Source organism: Rhipicephalus microplus, chromosome 5, assembly GCF_043290135.1.
Source record: "Rhipicephalus microplus isolate Deutch F79 chromosome 5, USDA_Rmic, whole genome shotgun sequence".
NCBI classification, from domain to species: Eukaryota; Metazoa; Arthropoda; class Arachnida; order Ixodida; family Ixodidae; genus Rhipicephalus; species Rhipicephalus microplus.
The window spans coordinates 24,660,444-24,680,160 of NC_134704.1; the positions used below are offsets into that span (position 1 = coordinate 24,660,444).

Here is a 19,717-nt window from a genome sequence, read left to right on the forward strand (position 1 = left end):
TGTCAAGTAGAAAGGCTGCACCACACGAACTAGATCACAGGTCGACGTCAGCAAGAGAAGGCTGGCGAACACGCAATTTCCTTATTCGAACGGCACAAGTGGGGAGGAGAGCCAATCGGCCACGACTCGGGCGCAGTTTGGCCCGGAGGCGTACGTGCATGCGTTCCCGAGACGGCGTTGCCGCGGTCCTTTCTTTGTTTCTATACCGCACATTGGAGCTGCGTCCGGTGATGCAATCGTGGAGCGATATTGGAAACCCTGGCTGAACGTCGGGTCCGCCTGATCCGACGTTTTTTTGGATAGACACTTCAGTGACCCGACAAGTAAGTTTTCCTTTGCTCTATGACCCGCCGTGGTGCTCTAGCGCCTTGAGGTGGAAACCGGAGTCTCAACTTCCCTCATGTTTCTTTCTTCAAGTTTGCAGATGTATATATGCACGAACACACACAAACGTACGCACGGAGACACGTGAAGTATGGTTGAACGTCACTGGCATAGAGGTTATGATGTTTTACTGCTGGCCCGAATGATCGCCGTTTCGTATCCGGGCAACAAATAGATGGATGCGACATTTTAGATGTTCTTGTGCTTCCAACAGGTGTACGTTGAAGAAAACCAGGCTTTCTGAATTTCCAGAACCCTTTACCATGCTGCTTCTCTCAAAATTATGCAGTTTGGGGAGAAGCCGCAGTTATTCGTAGTTATTATGCAGTTTTGGAACGTAAAACACCAGCAATTTTTATTTTTCTGGCCTCGTGTTCTATACGAAAGTGTACAATTCACTGATAAGGCGTTAGCTCGTTTTCTATAGAACAAGCGAGCGTGGCATAGGCGCGGCTTTGCCGTGAGCCCAGAATATGCAATAGTTCTACTTCCAAATACGAGTCCCGTTCAAGGTGTAAAGCCGCCTTCAGAGACCGTTTCTCTGATGCGCATCACCCGTATTCACACAGAACATGTTTCCGGCCTTCTGGCACATTACATCAGCTTCCTTTTTTTCCTTTTTATGAACTGGCAGCTTCATTATTGAATACGCTTTCCCGCTGTCGCAAAGTGCTTACTTTGTCATTTACGTAATTATACTAAGATTAACGAATTGTTTGGGGAGATTTAAGAACTAACGTAGACTTCTGATTTTGAGTGCTGCCTCAAGCCTATACGTTGTACGTTCCCGTAATACACTCCCACAAACAAAACTTTATTTCACGTGAATATGTCGTCGCAGGTATGGTGTGATTATACGGTGACATGGCAACAACGCGAAAAGTCAACAGGAGATAAGTCATTGGACAATTGCAAGCTATGCTGCGAAGGCGACGAGAAAACGGAGAGTACGAATTGAATACACGCAATCACTGCGTTTTGTTGGCGCTAAGGTGTAAACTTCCCTCTTATTTAAGGACGTTTCATTCGTCCCACAGCTCTATCATCAATGTTTAGGCTAGTGGCAGGGCGACATTATTGCGTCTTTTAATGTGGGATTTCTTTCAACGCTTTTTCAGTAGTCAAACGTGGAAATATTTCAGAGCACACCGTAGTATTCCCGCAGTAAGTTTGAAATTCGCCTCCGCACACTCGACAAAAGTATAGCAATCAGCAGAATTTCAAGCGGCATGGGCATTTCATATCCCGATTAGCATGCCTTGACTAGTTAATAGCGTGCCCTGACTCGCAATAACATGTACCAGCCACAGTGGGGCTCTGATTGTGACATTTTTCTTTTACGCACAAGGCTATATTACCTACCAGTATGTTCGCATCCCGATGAAGGAAGAGGAATATCAGTTGCAGTTGATGTACATAAATTATTTCTATCATACAATTTTTTGCCTAGTCTATTCTTAAGGACTTAAGTCCACGTCCAATAAAAGTGGGTGAGATCGATATCTGTACACCCAAACTGCAAAACCTACTTCACAGCCCTGTAAGCGTTCATTTGAGACGTTGAGCCCCGTGAATAGCATAGTTCTAGGGAGTTCGGCTCAGAAAACTTTTGTCGAGTCTGAATTCGAGTGAGTCCAAAGGACAATATGTATTTCTTGAGTTAGTCTGAGTGAGTTTCATTTTCTTTTTCCGACCTAAGTTCCTATCTAGTTAGCTTCAGCAATACTATCAGCCTAACCTGGATTCACATTTATACTCATGTCTACTATAACAGGTATTCCAAAGCAGATTCATTGATTGATATGTGGGATTTAACATCCCAAAACAACCATATGATTATGAGAGACGCCATAGTGGAGGGCTCCGGAAATTCCGACCACCTGGGGTGCTTTACCGCGCACCTAAATCTGAGCACACGGGCCTACAACATTTCCGCCTCCATCGGAAATCCCGCGCCGACGCCGGGATTCAATCCCGCGACCTGTGGGTCAGCAGCCGAATATACCTTAGCCACTAGACCACCACAGCGGGGCATGTTTCAAAGCAGTGTCGTTTCTACGTCATTTCAATGTTTATTGAAATGATGTAGGAAGAAATGTAGGGAATGATGTAGAGATGTGAATTGTGTAGGGGGGTGCCTTGGCTTCTCTCTACTAACTCTTCCAAAAATTTTCTTGATAATTATATTTTACGATGTCATATCTTCAAACAAAATGATCGTACTGGTTCAGTAGCACTCAGAACTCGGTTTTCGCAGGTGCTATGTCAAAACTGCACCAAGAACAGCACTCGTTGCGTGAGATAAATGTAAAAAGGCATTGACACTACGATCAAACAAGCTAACTCTAGGCTTACAGGCTCGTGAGTCGACTCGCTCAGACTTACTCAGGCTCAGATCAAGCCGTGAGTCTGAGTGAGTGAGTGAGTCTGGGTGAGCAACATTTTTGTGAATTTGAGTCTGAGTCCAGCTAGAGAAAATTTTCGTGAGCCTGAGCCCGAGTGAGCTCAAATTTCAAACTTTATTTCATGAGTGAGTCTGGGTGACCTTCACAAGTTCTGCCGACCTATGGTGAATAGAGCGAGCTGCAGCGTCAGCCACCTACTAACCGGCGCGCTTTAGCGTAGTCTAAAACCTCACTGGAACAGTCGTCTTCATCAGTCAGACACATCGAGGAAGCTGCAAGTTAAACCGCACCTGTGCCGGCGTGACACAACTAAAGCTGTTGCCTGTGGTAAGCAGCCTGTGGTAAGCTGCCTGTGGTAAGCCACCTGTGGTAAGCCGCCTGTGGTAAGCCGCCTGTGGTAAGCCGCCTGTGGTAAGCCGCCTGTGGTAAGCCGCCTGTGGTACACCTTCTCGAATCCGTACTCTTTTCGCATAGCAATATCAAACACATCCAGATGTGATTAGTTTAACAGTGTTATGCCAGCGAGTCCTCGTCAAACGTCCGTGCCTCTGAAAAAGGCAATCTGGGTCAAGGCCAGCCCGCAGTCCGTGTGCCGTCCCCTCTCGAAGAGAGCGGCCAGGAGCCGTGTTTGCCTTTCAAGTGCCGCCAAAGGAAGTCGGGAGAGACGCTTAATCCCTTAATAGGGGCTACTTCCACGTCTTGAAACCCCATTTTCCTTTGTTATGGCCACTTTAAAAGGGCGCCGCAAACGACCTTCAGAGCGTCATTTGTCATCTTCTCTGTCAGCTCACGGAGAGAGTGCAAACACCGGTCGTCGACGGAAGAAGAAATTCCAAGCGGCGGGCTGACTCACCCTACCTGCCCGAGCAACAGCACCGCTTTTTTACGGGGGGACTTACTGAGTGCTTGTGAATGTTTGTTGAAATGTGACCCCAATTCCTGTAAATTAAAGTTACTTTTGTTTAAATGTTCACGAGTGTTCGACCGTTAACTGGCTGGATAGCGGACGCTTTGACCCGTCAAATGCGAGCTGTGAGAAGCAGCATAGTAAAAAAGCGCTTCAACTGCCATCGGCCGCCAACTCAACGTCCGCCGGCAATGGGATACGTCGCCACGGCAAGACCTCCGGTTGAACCCAGACACACGCCCATTGCAAGGATTTCATCGCCAAGGAGTTGAGCAGCTGACAGCAGAAGGGCAGCAACAAGGTGGGCTCATTTCATCTTTCGACGCTCAACGCGCAGCTCAGCACAGTAAAAAAGCGCTTCAACTGCCATCGGCCGCCAACTCAACGTCCGCCGGCAATGGGATACGTCGCCACGGCAAGACCCCCGGTTGAACCCAGACACACGCCCATTGCAAGGATATCATCGCCAAGGAGTTGAGCAGCTGACAGCAGAAGGGCAGCAACAAGGTGGGCTCATTTCATCTTTCAACGCTCAACGCGCAGCTTAGCACCATTGTTTCACATACGTCCGCTCCGAGACAAAACGTGCAAGCAAGAATGGACCAGGACGAGCTGACGCATGAGTGTCCAAATGTCATACCACAAGATGAAGCTTCCGCATCAAACGTTCGGCCGCAAAGAAAAACAACCCTATCGACGAGGGCTAAAGAAATGTACCAAACGAGCCACGAGGAGCACTGCCGCAAACTAGATTCTGTTTGGAAAAACGTGGAGAGCGCTCTTCAGGCACTGTCACGCGCTAAAGGAGAACAGTTTACCGGCGCCAAAACGCAGCTTCGTGCAAGTTACGAGTGCTACGAACATGCTACCGCAAGATACTCAGCCTTTCTCGAGAAGGCGAAGACGCCTGAGGCCAGGCACGAATTACAGCTCCAACAGGCAATCGATGAAGACCGTGAGGCGATCGTGAGCGAAAAGTTACAAGAGGCTACGCCACAAGAACGCGACAAGGCGCATGAAACAGCATCGCAGTTCTCTCTATCGGCTCACTCGAGAGCTTCCTCGCGATCACGACGATCGGGCTCCTCCACGATTAGCCTGGCTGCTGCGCAGGCCCGCGCGAAAGCAGAGGCCGTCAAAGCAAGAGCTCAGTTTGGGCGTAAAGAGGCCGCAATGCGCTTAGAAAAGGCAAGAATTGAGGCCGAGCTTGAGGTATTAGAACATGAAAAAGAGGCAGCTGCTGCAGACGCGCAGGCAAGTGCACTCGAGGCAGCTGTGGAACAGGATGGCGGGGAGTGTGTGCGCCCACACCCACCTTTAGACCGGACACTACGGGTTTAGAGCTACATCACTGAGCAAGCCGCCATACGTGATGCCGAGCTTGCGTCTCTTCGGGCGCCTGTTGTTCATCCGAGAAGCCAGAGCTTGGAGCATGCTGAAGTAGCCAACCACCTCACGGACTTGCGTGACTATCATCAGCCGCCTGCGTACACGCCAGCACCTAACAGTTCAAGCTCAGAGCTTGCCGGCGTCCTTAAATTCTTGTGCCGCAAGGACCTTGTCTCTACAGGACTTACGAGGTTTGATGATCGACCTGAGAACTTTCGAGCTTGGAAGTCATCTTTCAAAGGCGTCATCAGAGATGTAGACCTTTCTGCGCAGGAAGAGCTCGACCTTCTAATCAAATGGCTTGGTCCTGAGTCATCGAATCAAGTGCGAAGGTTGAAATCTGTTCATGTGGATGACTTCTCGAAGGGCTTGAACATCGTGTGGAAACGGCTCGACGACACCTTCGGACGTCCTGAGGCAATTGAGGATGCGCTGCTGAGGAAGTTGGAGGAGTTCCCAAGAATATCGTACCGGGATAATGCCAAATTGCAAGAGCTCGGAGACCTCCTGCTGGAACTCGAAGCTGCCAAATCTGATCCCTACCTCGCCGGTCTTAACTATTTGGATAGCGCAAGAGGAATAAACAAAATTGTTTCCAAGTTACCATCTGGACTTCAAGAAAATTGGATGTCAGTGGGGACTAAATACAAAAAACAGAACAACACTGCGTTCCCACCCTTTGCGGTTTTTTCAAAGTTCGTTCAAGACCAGGCAAACATGAGGAACGATCCCAGCTTCATCCTGCAACCACAATATGTCTCGCCTACGATCACACAGCGAAAAGAAGGAACGACCACCAAGACGCCGCTGCACAAGTCATCTGTGTCAGCAAGGAAAACAAACGTAGATCACGCCTTCGAGCAGGTTCAGGAAACCACACCAAAGCAGCTACTTGAATCGAAGAGCTTCGAAAAATGGTGCCCGCATCACGAGAAGCCTCATCCTCTTGCAAGGTGTCGCGTTTTCCGTGAAAGAACACTGGAAGAACGGATGACCTTTCTTAAAGCGCAAGGAATATGTCTACGATGTTGTTTATCCTCAAATCACACGCAGTGGCAATGCAAAGCGGTCGTAAAATGCTACATATGCAGCAGCGGTAATCATGCAACAGCGCTTCACCCATCAACTACGTGCTCAGAATCGCCGAAGCCTATTGAACGCGATAACAACTCTGCTCAGAATTTGGATGAAAGAGTCACATCTACGCGTACCGAGGTGGCAAACGTGAACGACAACTACAGATCGTGCGCTAAAATCTGTCTCGTGGATGTGACTCACCAATCTCAGCCTGACAAGATATTAAGAGCATACGCGATACTCGATGAACAGAGTAATCGTTCGTTGGTTCGGCCAGAACTTCTCGAAGAGTTCAGTGTGGAGGGCACACCTACCCAGTACACATTACGCACTTGTTCCGGCAGTACTGAGGTTGTCGGCAGGGTCGCAAACGGCTTCCTTGTGCGGAGCGTATCGGGCAATGTCAAGCTCTTCCTTCCGCCTCTTCTTGAGTGCGATGAGATTCCGGACAACAGGGAAGAAATTCCAACGGCAGACGCAGCACGGAACTACTCGCACTTGAGGGCCATTGCCGCTCACATTCCACCTCTCGAAGAGGCAAGAATATTGCTCCTCCTCGGTCGAGACATTCTCAGAGTCCACAAAGTTCGCCAGACCATTAACGGGCCGCTTGACGCTCCTTATGCACAGAGGCTCGATCTCGGATGGGTCATTGTCGGAAACGTCTGCCTGGGTCGTACGCGAAAAACAGGCTCCATAAATGTGTTAAAAACACACATTCTGGGCAACGGAAGACCATCCCTTTTCACCCCATCTACAAAACATTTCATGGTCATGGAAGCGCCGGTTCTCTACACTGCGGACAGGCATCAGGTCAAGAATGATTTCTCATCAATAACAGCATCAGATGACACCTTGGCACCCAACCTGTTCGAGACAACGCGAGAAGAAAACGAGCGTTCCCTGTCTATAGAAGATAGAGCCTTCCTCAATATCATGGATAGGGAATTATACAAAGACAGGTCAATCAACTGGGTTGCCCCTCTACCTTTCCGCTCAACAAGAAGACGGCTTCCGAATAACCGAGAACAGGCTCTCTCTCGCCTGTACTCGCTGCGACGCACGTTGCGAAAAAACCCTGAGACAAAAGAGCGCTTCGTGCACATCATGAAAGTATATAAAAGAAGGCGACGTCGTGCTCATCAGGGACAAAGAAGCAAATCGCAACGATTGGCCCATCGGCGTTGTCACCCAAAGCCTGCCCAGTGCGGACGGAATGGTGCGCAAGGTGGAGGTGAAGATTGCAAGGAATGGTGCAATAAGGAAACTCTGCCGACCGATGTCAGAAGTGGTGCCCTTGTTTTCGCCATCAACAAACTGTGGCGTCTAACAAGCAGACACCAGACGGGGAGTGTGCCGTCCCCTCTCGAAGAGAGCGGCCAGGAGCCGTGTTTGCCTTTCAAGTGCCGCCAAAGGAAGTCGGGAGAGACGCTTAATCCCTTAATAGGGGCTACTTCCACGTCTTGAAACCCCATTTTCCTTTGTTATGGCCACTTTAAACGGGCGCCGCAAACGACCTTCAGAGCGTCATTTGTCATCTTCTCTGTCAGCTCACGGAGAGAGTGCAAACACCGGTCGTCGACGGAAGAAGAAATTCCAAGCGGCGGGCTGACTCACCCTACCTGCCCGAGCAACAGCACCGCTTTTTTACGGGGGGACTTACTGAGTGCTTGTGAATGTTTGTTGAAATGTGACCCCAATTCCTGTAAATTAAAGTTACTTTTGTTTAAATGTTCACGAGTGTTCGACCGTTAACTGGCTGGATAGCGGACGCTTTGACCCGTCAAATGCGAGCTGTGAGACCAGCATAGTCCGCCTGACGCGAACAACTCAACGGCGTAAACACGCGCGTCGCATCTCTGGCCCACGTGCAGTGAGTCAGCAGCGCACGTGACAGCGAGCCGGCGTCTTCGTGTCTGGGGGTCTGACGTGGCCCAGCGGCGACCCCATTGGAGGAATCTGCCCTGACGACCAGCGGCGCTTCTGATTGGACATTATGGTTGGACCCGGTGCATATAAAAGAAGCCCTGCGGCGTGTCGCGATCGGCGGTCCTATGTGAGAGGCGTCCCCGTGTCGTAGAGCCGACATGTGTGTGAATCGGCGATCTTAGGCGAAAAGCTGACCTATGTGTTAGAGAGGAGAGCTCGGCTCTTCGAGTCTCTGTCGGCCCCAGTGCCGAAATTGTAACGCCTCTGTATATATGCTGTACATAAACCTTGTTTAACTCACCGTCGTCTCGTCCGCTCGTCTTATCAGCTCTGCGCAGAAGCAGTCGCGAGCTGAGAAACATACGCTACCAAACGGCTGGTGACCTTCCCGGCGGAGTTGAAAGCAGTGGCGCCTTCGGGACCGTGTTGGCGTCGCCGTCTTTCGCAACAGTGGAGGTCAGCGGTGGGATCACGGAGGTGGTTTCGCAACAGTGGTGGCAGCGGTGGGATTTCGGAGGTGGCTTCGCAACAGTGGTTGGCAGCTGCGGGATCGGCCGGCGTCAGCGACATCGATGCGGTGAGTGCCTGATGTTTTCCCCTCAGTTCACCAGACTACTCTAGCTCAGGTTGTAGTAGTTTAGAGAAGGGCTGTGTGAAGCATTAGAGTGAGCTTTGATCGTTTCAAGCAAAGTCGAAGTGCTTTGAAACCAAAGCTAATGCGGAGGGGGTAAACACGGGAGAGTGAAAAATTGCTTGCGCGTCTTGCTTGTTGACTTATAGTGGGTACGGCAAGTAAATTGTTAACAGGGGCAAACAGCAAGAGGCTAGTGTGAACGATGGAGAACCTTAAGGTGAAGGAACTCATCGAAATTTGTGAGGAACTCGGCATTACTTTGGGCCGTGCGAAACGAAAGCAAGCGATCCTTGAGATCATGAAGGATGAGGGAGTGTCGGCGGAGGAAGTCGATGAGGCCTGGGTAAATATTAAAGCACGCCGTGAGGAGGCTGAAAGGCGAGAAGTAGAAGCTCGCGAAGAAGCTGAAAGGCGCGAAGCTCGCGAAGAAGCTGAAAGGCGCGAAGCTCGCGAAGAAGCTGAAAGGCGCGAAGCTCGCGAACGTGAGGAAGCTGAAAGGCGTGAACGTCGCGAGCGCGAGGAGGCCGAGAGACAGGAGCGCCTTGAGATGAAACGACTAGAATTGGCAATCCTACAGTGTTCGCAGGCGCCTAGCGTAGCTTCTCCGACGATTCAGGTCAGCGGTTTTAGAATTCGAGACCAACTGCCACCGTTCGTAGTAGGCGAGGACATGGCGAAGTACCTCGTCAAGTTTGAACACGTCTGTGAGCGAAACGTTTTGGAGCGGTCTCTTTGGGCGCAGAACCTGTTAGCTCTTCTTCCCGGCGAAGTGTCCGACGCGATAACTTGCTTGTCGAGGGAAGCGTTTGAGAGCTATGACGAGGTTAAGGAAGTGCTTTTGAGACGTTATAAGTTGTCACCCGAGGCTTTCAGGCAAAGGTTCCGGTATGCTGAAAAGGGGAATGAGTCACACGTTGACTTCGCGTTTCGTCTTAAAGCCGATTTAATTGAATGGCTCAAGGGCGAAGGTGTTTATGACGACCGCGATAAAGTGGTGGAATGCGTTGCATTGGAGCAATTCTACCGCTGCATCGAGGATAATGTCAGACTTTGGCTGCAGGACAGGCTTGGTGAAGTACAGCTAAACAAGGCAGCCGAGTTAGCTGAGGAGTATTATACTCGCCGAAAGTTGCACAGCAGGGCAGTGCGCGTTGAAAAGGATGAGAGAAAACAGGGCTTTTCAAAGAAACCTGATCAACGGAAACCCGTTCCGCACCGTAATTTCAAGAAGGACCCGTCTCTTACGAAGGACAGTGTAGGGGAAGGGCAAACAGAAGCGGAGAAATCGAGTGAGGTTTCTACCACACAGGCATTTGAATCGGAAAACAAACGGAAGCCGCTAATCTGCTACAACTGCAAAAAGGAAGGGCACATCGCGAGAAACTGTCAGGAAAAGTTTGCCTTCGCAACGATCCGAGAATCAGAAAAAAACATGCGGTTGTTGGAGCCGTATCTCCAAGAAATTAGGGTGAATGAGAAAACGTGCCGAGCACTTAGAGACTCAGCGGCAACCATGGACGTTGTCCATCCTTCACTGGTGTCTCCGGATGACTTTACAGGAGAATGCGCGTGGATCAGGCAAGTCGCCGAGGAGCAGAGTGTTCGCTTACCAATCGCCATGGTTGTCATTGAAGGCCCGTTCGGTGAGCTACGCACCGAAGCAGCTGTGTCTGCCGCGCTAAACGATCGTTTTCCTTATCTATTCTCCAACAACTCAGAGCAGCTTCTCAAAGAGCAGGGCAAATCGTTCTTCCCCAACTTTGCGTGCATGGCCCTCACGCGATCGCAAGCGCGGAAGCTATCGCGGCAGCTTGATCTGGTTCAATGCGGTGAACTCTCAAGTGACCTTGTCGGCGGGTCGACGGAACCCCAGAAAGGAAAGTTTCCGCATGAGTCATGTGAGCAGTCACGCGAGCGGCCCGTCGCCGAACCGACCGGCGCGGTTTCCGTAGAAAGGGGAGACGACATGGCGCCATTGAATCAGAGCGAGAGGGCTGCAACACTCTCGCCCGTAGCGGAAAGTTGGAGCGAGCTGCCGAGAGTTGATCGAGAGACGCTCGTTCGAGAGCAGCGTGAGGACCTCTCGATTGAAGCGCTAGTGGAAAGCCACAAAAACGCGGCACAAGTGCTGTCGAAGGAGCACTACGAGAAATCGGTGAAGAAGCGTGCTTTTGAAGTAGGGAGTCAGGTAATGCTGCTGCAGCCGTTCAAAAAGAACAAGCTTGAGGTTGATTGGGAAGGGCCCGCCAAAGTATTATCGAAGCCTTGCGATACAAATTATGAAGTGAAATTAGGAAGGCGGCCGGACAAAATTTACAACTTGATGAAACCATACGTTCAACATCAAGCGGTCGTAAATCTGTTGTTGAATGCTTCAGAGGAAGAGGAAGCAGAAATTTTGAGTTCTAGTGAGGTAATTGAAGGGGGATCGAAAGTAATCCGGGAGCAGATAAACCTAGAGCCTAGCTTAAGTGAAGGAGGACCTGAGAAAGAGGACCTGAGAAAGATTGGTTCCGAGTTTGGAGACGTGTTTTCGGACCGCCCCGGAAACACGAGGGTGATCGAACACGATATCGAGCTAAGCGGTGAGAAGTCAATCCGTAGCAAGCCGTATCGTTGTTCCCCTGTGCAACGTCGAAAGTGTGAGCCGCTCTTGGTGCCGCATAGGTATCGTCGCCTAAAAGTGGCCGGTTACTGAAGTGGAGCATGTTGCTCCACAGCGCAACTTTGACGTTCGCTATCAAAAAAAATAAAGGAAAGGTAAACGCTAATGCAGGTGCATTGAGCAGTGCGTTCTAGCTAGTACCTTCTCAACCTTTCGGTTTCTCGCTGGCGACTCGGGGGAAAATTTTGACCTCATCACGACCTGAGCTGAGCGCTCTCGTTCAGAGTGATCTCAAGGGGCCAACTTTATGTGGTATTCTAATTTGTTGCGTTGTTGTAAGTGTGAAAAATTCAAGTTCTTACTTTAAGAGTCTTGTGTCCCACATGTGTCTCTTGATGTAGAGGGAACAAAATTCCGATAGACACGTAGATAGGTATATGTTGTACTATACTTTGTCTGGTGTTCTGTCGGGTGACCGAGGGCACTTGCTTGTGTCGTGTGTTGTTTGTTGTCGAACCGTTCTTAGCAAGTTGCAGAACCATCGACAAGTGCTGAAACCGAAGATGGTCAGAAGAGACGAGCGAAGTTGGCCAGCAAGTTGTGGCGACAAGCCAGTGGAGCTGGGATCCGTCGTCAAGAATGGGATGTGTTCCCGGAACGGTCTGGAGCTGTATTCTCCCCATGGCCCTGGAGGCGAACCTGGAGGGACCTGGCGAACGAGCGCACCTGACATCCGAGCCCCGTGGAAGCAGCTCGTCTTTCCGGTCCATTGTCTGGCGGCGGGGGTGCTGTTATGCCAGCGAGTCCTCGTCAAACGTCCGTGCCTCTGAAAAAGGCAATCTGGGTCAAGGCCAGCCCGCAGTCCGCCTGACGCGAACAACTCAACGGCGTAAACACGCGCGTCGCATCTCTGGCCCACGTGCAGTGAGTCAGCTGCGCACGTGACAGCGAGCCGGCGTCTTCGTGTCTGGGGGTCTGACGTGGCCCAGCGGCGACCCCATTGGAGGAATCTGCCCTGACGACCAGCGGCGCTTCTGATTGGACATTTTGGTTGGACCCGGTGCATATAAAAGAAGCCCTGCGGCGTGTCGCGATCGGCGGTCCTATGTGAGAGGCGTCCCCGTGTCGGAGAGCCGACATGTGTGTGAATCGGCGATCTTAGGCGAAAAGCTGACCTATGTGTTAGAGAGGAGAGCTCGGCTCTTCGAGTCTCTGTCGGCCCCAGTGCCGAAATTGTAACGCCTCTGTATATATGCTGTACATAAACCTTGTTTAACTCACCGTCGTCTCGTCCGCTCGTCTTATCAGCTCTGCGCAGAAGCAGTCGCGAGCTGAGAAACATACGCTACCAAACGGCTGGTGACCTTCCTGGCGGAGTTGAAAGCAGTGGCGCCTTCGGGACCGTGTTGGCGTCACCGTCTTTCGCAACAGTGGAGGTCAGCGGTGGGATCACGGAGGTGGTTTCGCAACAACAGTGACCACACAATAGAACACAGTGTGTTTTTGTGACTGCTTTGTGACCGTAAGCAACGTTCTACGCGACGAGCTGAACAAATTGAAAGATATACATTTTTCGGACGAGAATATTATCGGTTCTGTATGCTTCGCAGGTCAGCAGAACGATGCGCGAATAGACACCCTGCCCTTTTTTCCTCCTCCTTAATGGCTCAGCTGTCCACTTAAGCTGACATGAATACATATCATTCGCGAGATAGTTAAACACAGCACTAATAAGTACAAAAAACCACCGTGATCTCATGCTTCCGCCAGTTTGCTTTGACTTACTGATAATGTTATTACACCATTTCGCTAAAAAAAGAGTTGCAGTGTTTGTTCATGTATTAAGGTCCAATGGCTACATAATAAACATCGCATTTAAAGTGTATCTAGTCTGCCAGCATTTCAGTGAGATTACCCACAAGTGCTTCATCAGAAGACTCCATACGCAGTGCCCGTGTGGCATCCATTCACTCCGGAGAACTTGAATACCTTATGACATATGCGCGATGACCTCGTTTCCCGGCACAAACCTTTGACATTTGAACTTGCACACAAAGATCTATCGGCGATGGAATGCCTTTCGGGAAATCTGTTCTTTCCCACTCTCTATTTATTGATAAGTATAGGCAGCGCTCTTCGGTGAACGGTATGTTTAGAGACCGGGGTGTTCGTATCTATAGACCTAGACAGAGCGATCTTTTTGTTGACTCTAACGCGGCTTTCGGCGACCACCTCTCACGGGAAACTTCTAGGAGAAGCAGAAAGAGCTCCGCAGACCTCAAGTGGTTCGCTCCTTCTGAGCTAATCTCAGCGAGCTCGCTGTAATCATCCAGATACGAGCGCTGCGATGGCATACGCGTCAATATACGAACGATAACGGGCCCGGAGCACAGCGCAGCCAAGCTCTGTTTACGATGCGAGTCGCGAAGGCACTGCGGCACCCTTTTCGCGATCGCTAATGAATGTCACCGAGACGCACCTTACACTTGGCGGTGGCAAGTATGCATTATTTTTCTCGCATTTGGTACATGCGCTGTTGATGCATCTGTGTTTCCAGGTCGCGTCATACATTGGCGCCCCAGAGATGCCCTTAAAGCTGTAGCTACAGCGTCGGTGCAAGGAAGGGAAGAGCTGCCTTTCTGAACCTTCAAAGAGTCATTCACGAATCAGTGACCTTGTTCTTTCCATTTTTCTATTCTCTCACCCTCACACTCGCTCTTCACAAAACAAGAATATTTTCGCACGTGCTAGTCGCACGTGTACGAGACGCAAGCTCAACGCTCAATCTCCTCCTTCTGTTCGGCTCATGTTTTTCAGTAAAGGCTCGCTTTTGGAAGCTCGCCGCAACTAATCAAAGGGTTATCTAAAACATCCCGTCCTCCCGTTAATGTCATCTTTCGCAGCTTTGGGCGCCTTCCGAGTTCAAATGGCTTATCTGTTTCCAGCCCTTCCGAACACCTCCTGCGCATGGTACCGCCGCAACACGGCGACTCCACACAAGCCGCTGTCTCCCGCAGGCCTCTTCCAAGAGTGCCGCCACTTGAGTGCACACTTCTCTGGCGCCGCTGTTGCCACTGGGCGTGACACCACGAAATAACAAATTTCCGGGCTGAAAAATTGTGCTCCTCTTCGACATTCCGGGGTGGCCCTCGTGTTTGACCCCGAGCTTAGCTTCGGTGGACCATGGAATTCGAAGACGTCATCGACAAGCTCGGAGGCTACGGCCGCTTCCAGCGGCTACTCGTCTGGGTCTACCTGGCACCGGCGTCCCTCTTGATGCCGGGCTACTTCATGAACCAGATCTTCATGCTATCCGTGCCCAAGCACTCCTGCGTGCTACCCGACCTGGCAGTGACGTTCAACTTGACGGACGCCCCCCAGCCGGATATCCTTCGCAAGTTCCTAGTCACGGACGACGAGTGCAGCATGTACGCCCTGGACTCCATCAACGAGAGCCTGGCGCGGGGTCTCCTCTCGGTGGCGAGCGCACTTGACGGTGGCGCTAACGTCACACGTTTGCTTCATGGTGTGGAAAAAATGGCCTGCACGGAGTTTGCCTATGACGACACCAACTACGAAAGCACAGCGTCCACGCAGGTAAGGCTCATCGAATTCCATATACAGCATTCGACAAGCTCGATCTTTCCAACACTACGCTTCGTGCGCAATAGCTGGATAGCAAATAGGCGCGTCGTCTGCTACAGTACTTCCGGTTCGAGGCCTATTCTTTCGCTGCTTCAAGTGCTTGTTGCGCTGTGTAATCGGGGAGGAAACATTTCCGATTCTGTGACGCTTTTGGTGCCGCTTGTTTCGGGATCGTGCCCTTCAATTCTTTTTGCGAATGAACGAATAATATTTGGCGCATTTCAGGTAACAAAGCGAAGCGTGTGAATGGGAAACGATGAGGAACGTTGAGAGGCAAGTGTCAAGCACAGAATGCGGTTACCCTTTGAGACATGCAGTATACTTTTGCAGAATCACCTCAATTTAGTATTTTCGAGCACATACGCATATGATGACCATTTCAGAATCGCTCACACATATTTGCACATGCTGTCAAATGTCAACACACGTACGATGACATGATAAGTACGCATACCCTGCCTGATCAAGTATGCTGATATAGTAGATTTCAATTTGCCTATTGTCGCCAACTGTGTCAAATTTATGGAAACAGCTGAGAGCCTGAAAGGCCCAAAGGACAAAACGGCCACTCAAATAACGGTATAAAGGAACGTAAAACGATCAAAATCGCTTTTGAAGCAACGAGTAGCAGGGTATTGGGTCTCCACTAGGTGAGACTTACAAGCGTTATGTGCCGATAGGTTGTGTTATATACCGACTCATAGCCTTAAAGGCTATGTTACACATCTGTATTGTGACTGTGGAGACTTTTGCATGCATTGAAAAACAAAGTTCCAGTCTATGAGGGACGACATTTCTTGTAAGGGGATATTGAGAGGTGTAAAAAATACAAAACTACGAGCGCATTTCATTTTTAGCGTACGACACTTAACTATGGCCATTCACTGTATCGAACCCGGGATGGTATCTTTGAACTGAAAAGTAAATATAAAATGTTACAGCTACGTGTGCAACATGAAAACAAATGAACGGATATTTCGTGATCCTATGGTGTGCAGAAAATATTTGTATGCGAAAAACATGCACGATAATAGGATTTGCTGCAAAACAAGCATGCCGCTTCAATGAAAAAATGAACGCTCGCACCATTATAACCATTTCCCAGATATTGCATTTGTGTTACCCTACTAAGCTGCTTAGCAATCCAAAGTATTATGCAGCAATTTAAAAGAAAAGGGCACCGCAAGTGCAAGGTGGAACACGCAAAAAACGCCAGCGCTGGCAAGAATGCCAGCACGACGTCACAGCGTCTCGAAACGGAAGTCGGTGCAGACGGGCGCCGTAGCCCTCCACCATTGCTTGAGCCACGATTTCGCTATCCACCTATTCTCAACATGATTACGGAGTTCCTCATTTTGGCAACCTCTGTATCTTTTGTGCGGCATTATAATGTTCAACCCTGCGGTATTCTAATGCCTACCCCATTCATGCACCTAAGTGTCTTTTTATGTCACTATAAAGCCGCAAGCCAATATAGTCCAGCAACTTTCTGAGATACCCTTATAAAGAGCTACATACAATATAGGCTTGAATTGCTTGTGCTACACAACGTGGTTATTAAATGCGAAGCATTTCTTAGTGAACTTCGGTGACATTGAGCGTATCTATCTATCTATCTATCTATCTATCTATCTATCTATCTATCTAGCCGCCTACGACTTTTAGCTCTCCTAACCGTTTCGATAATGGTATCAATACCAAACTTGGTATGACATAACATGACTGTATTTAGAACATATTTGACTAGTCATAACATGAAAATCATGACATTTATGTCACGAATGTCATGATTTACATTTCATGGTCCTGCAGCTCTTGCGGTGATTTCGTTTACATGGCATGTTGCAAAACTGGTATGGTATGACATTATTGCATGGCGAATACAAGCAACAGACCATAACATGAAAATCATGACATGCATGTCATGTAACTACATGACTACATGTCAAGCTCATGATGCACTCACGGCCGTTTCGCTAGCGTCACACATACGAAATTTGGTATTAGGGTACATTAATGATTGATGAAGGTATGTGACTGGTGCAAACATGATAATCATGAGATGCGTGTCATGTAACAACATCACTACATTCCCCTCTCATGATGCGCTCGTGGCCGTTTCCCTCGCTTCACATATACTAGGTTTGGTATTACGGGACGTGAATGGATGACAGAGGTATGTGACTGGTACAAACATGATAATCATCAGGTGCGTGTCATGTAACAACATGACTACATGCTACGCTCATGATGCGCTCGCGGCCGTTTCGCTAGCTTCACATGTACCAAACTCGGTATTACGCGACGCGAACGGACGACATAGGTAAATGACACACCCAAACATGATAATCACGACATGCGTGTCATGTAACATCATGACTACATGCCACACTCATGATGCACTCGCGGTCGTTTCGCTGGTTTCACATATATGCCAAATTTTGTATTACGTGACGTCAATGAATGACGAAGGTATGTGACTGGTGGAAACATGATAATCATGAGATGCGTGTCTTGTGAGAACATGATCACATGCCACAGTCAAGGCGCCCATAGATTTCGACGTGACGCGGTGCACGTGCTCGCCGGCGTTTATTCCGTCGCGTCGGGCCGGCGTTGCCACTCCAGGCGCCGGTCCTGCCATATACTTGCAGGCACGCGCCGCGCTATATACGTTGCTTTGACGCATGCGCGTTTCAGCGCGTCCGGCGTCCCTCCGTCACGAAAACAGGGACACGCAGTGTTCCCTGGGTATAGTGCCTAGAATATACTAGGCACTGTAGTCTGGGTAACGCATCGGCGTGAAACGTATAGCATGTCGTATTTCGCGCCGGTTGCCCTCGGGCCGCGCCGAAGGACGCTGGTCGCTCCGGTCGCGCCTAGCGTCCATCGCTGTGCCCAGCGTGCGCGCGCGTCAACGTTACGTTGACGTACATCGAGACCTTAATGACGCACTCGCAGACGTTTTGCTAGCTTCACATACACCAAATTTCGTGTTACGTGACGCCAATGCATGACGAAATATATGACTGGTGCAAGCATCATAATCCTGACACGCGTGTCATGTACGAACATGACAACTTACAACGCTCATAGCGTGCTCGCGGCCGTTTCGCTAACTCCACATATACAAAATTTGGTATCACGTGACGTGAATAGATGAAGGTAAATGACGCATTCAAACATGATAATCATGACACGGCACTCCATGTACGGTATCATTTACCTCCACCTCGTAACGTTGTGCTGATGATGAAGTGACCCTTCTTATTCGTGCTTCGCATATCATCGATTCCCACTGTACGTAGGATCTGCCCATTTGTAGAGTTAAAAGCATCCAGGACTAGCAAACTAGTACAAACATGGCCTGAATCCTAATATTTCTTCCGCCTTGCATCTGCACCAACTGTGGGCCGTCAAGCGAGCCGAGGAAGCCGCCAAGGGCGCGAAAGCCATGACCGAAGCCTTGGCAGAATCCAAGCCCATCCCACTGATTCGTATAGCCCTTGATAAAGTTATTTGATCTTCTGCTGGCCTTGAACGTTCCGAAGTTATTGCACACTATCGTCGCCCCTACTGTGGTGCAAGCATAAAGGTTAACAAAATCACCAGGGCTTCCAACTGCACGCTCTCTTGCGCTGAGAAGGAACAAGCCTATTTAGAAAGCACAGTGGGACGACGGGAGAGATTTAAGCATGTTTAATGTGCCTCACATTCTGATCTTGTGTTTGTTTTATTTTTGCATTGCTTTCTGCAGAGTTTTTGTTTCATTGTATCTATTGTCACATCCTATATGATTAAAGTTAGTTGCGAGCCAACGCTTGTCCTGTTTTTTTCTACCACCCCTTATCATTTTGTGGTGTTGTACACATTAGGAACCAGTAACAACTTACCCACCTCTACGCTTTGACGAGCTTTATAATCTCTACCATTCTGTCGATGTCTTAACGCAGCTGCTTCCGGGGCCATTCTGAAAAGCGAATGTTGTGAGGCCATGGCTGTGGGCTTAGTTGGCGCAGGAAGCAACGAAAGAGTTGCTGCAGTTGCTGGCAATGATAACTCGTCAATCGCATGAACATTCAGGGCACTATATCAATTGTGCACGAAGTTCGTGCTAATAACACCCTTGTTTTACTGAAGTTTCCTACATCCCTTTACCCAGTGCAGAGCAGTAGACTACGTACTGCCGGTTGGCATCCCTGCCTATTGAGCATTTTTTTTCCTTGATTATCAAGGCATTCTATCAAAATGCATGTTGTCTTCTGAAATCGTTTAGTCCCCATCCCTATGCGTAGTAAAATGCACGCAATATATACACGCTGGCAAAAATCTATTTTTCTAATAAAGAGTATCTTTCTCTCATCAGATTTCATGAGTGGAGGGGATTCAATATAGCTCTTCCTTTTTGATGGCAATTTGATTGTGTTTCTGCAAGGCCCAACAAATTTACTGTCCTTCCCTTTGCAATTTCATTCGACATCAAACGCTTTTGGTTTCCAGTGGGACTTGGTGTGCGATCGAGGCCATCTCCCAAGTCTCGTCTTCACGCTTGGAAGCGTTGGCAGCGCCATAGGAACCGTTCTCTTAGGCACGCTATCCGACAGGTTGGTTTGCACAGATATTCTTTCTTAACAAGACAGCGTTAAAGTGCTCGTTTCACAGAAATTCTCCCATCCCTGTCAATGTCGGCGTGGTTGATTATGATTAAAAAATAGTCATCCTTGCGTGACCGAAAAATCAAG

General features: G+C 49.4%; 1 protein-coding gene across 1 annotated transcript in view; it reads left to right on the forward strand.

Moving 5' to 3' along the window:
* Window positions 1–19,717, forward strand: part of LOC119174878 (uncharacterized) — a 77,839-nt gene that overhangs the window by 38,193 nt on the left and 19,929 nt on the right. The window contains exons 11-14 of the mRNA XM_075894276.1: window positions 5,115–5,635; window positions 6,440–6,699; window positions 14,502–14,927; window positions 19,476–19,579. Coding sequence (XP_075750391.1) covers window positions 5,115–5,635; window positions 6,440–6,699; window positions 14,502–14,927; window positions 19,476–19,579 — 1,311 coding nt within the window. The remainder of the gene's footprint in view (window positions 1–5,114; window positions 5,636–6,439; window positions 6,700–14,501; window positions 14,928–19,475; window positions 19,580–19,717) is intronic.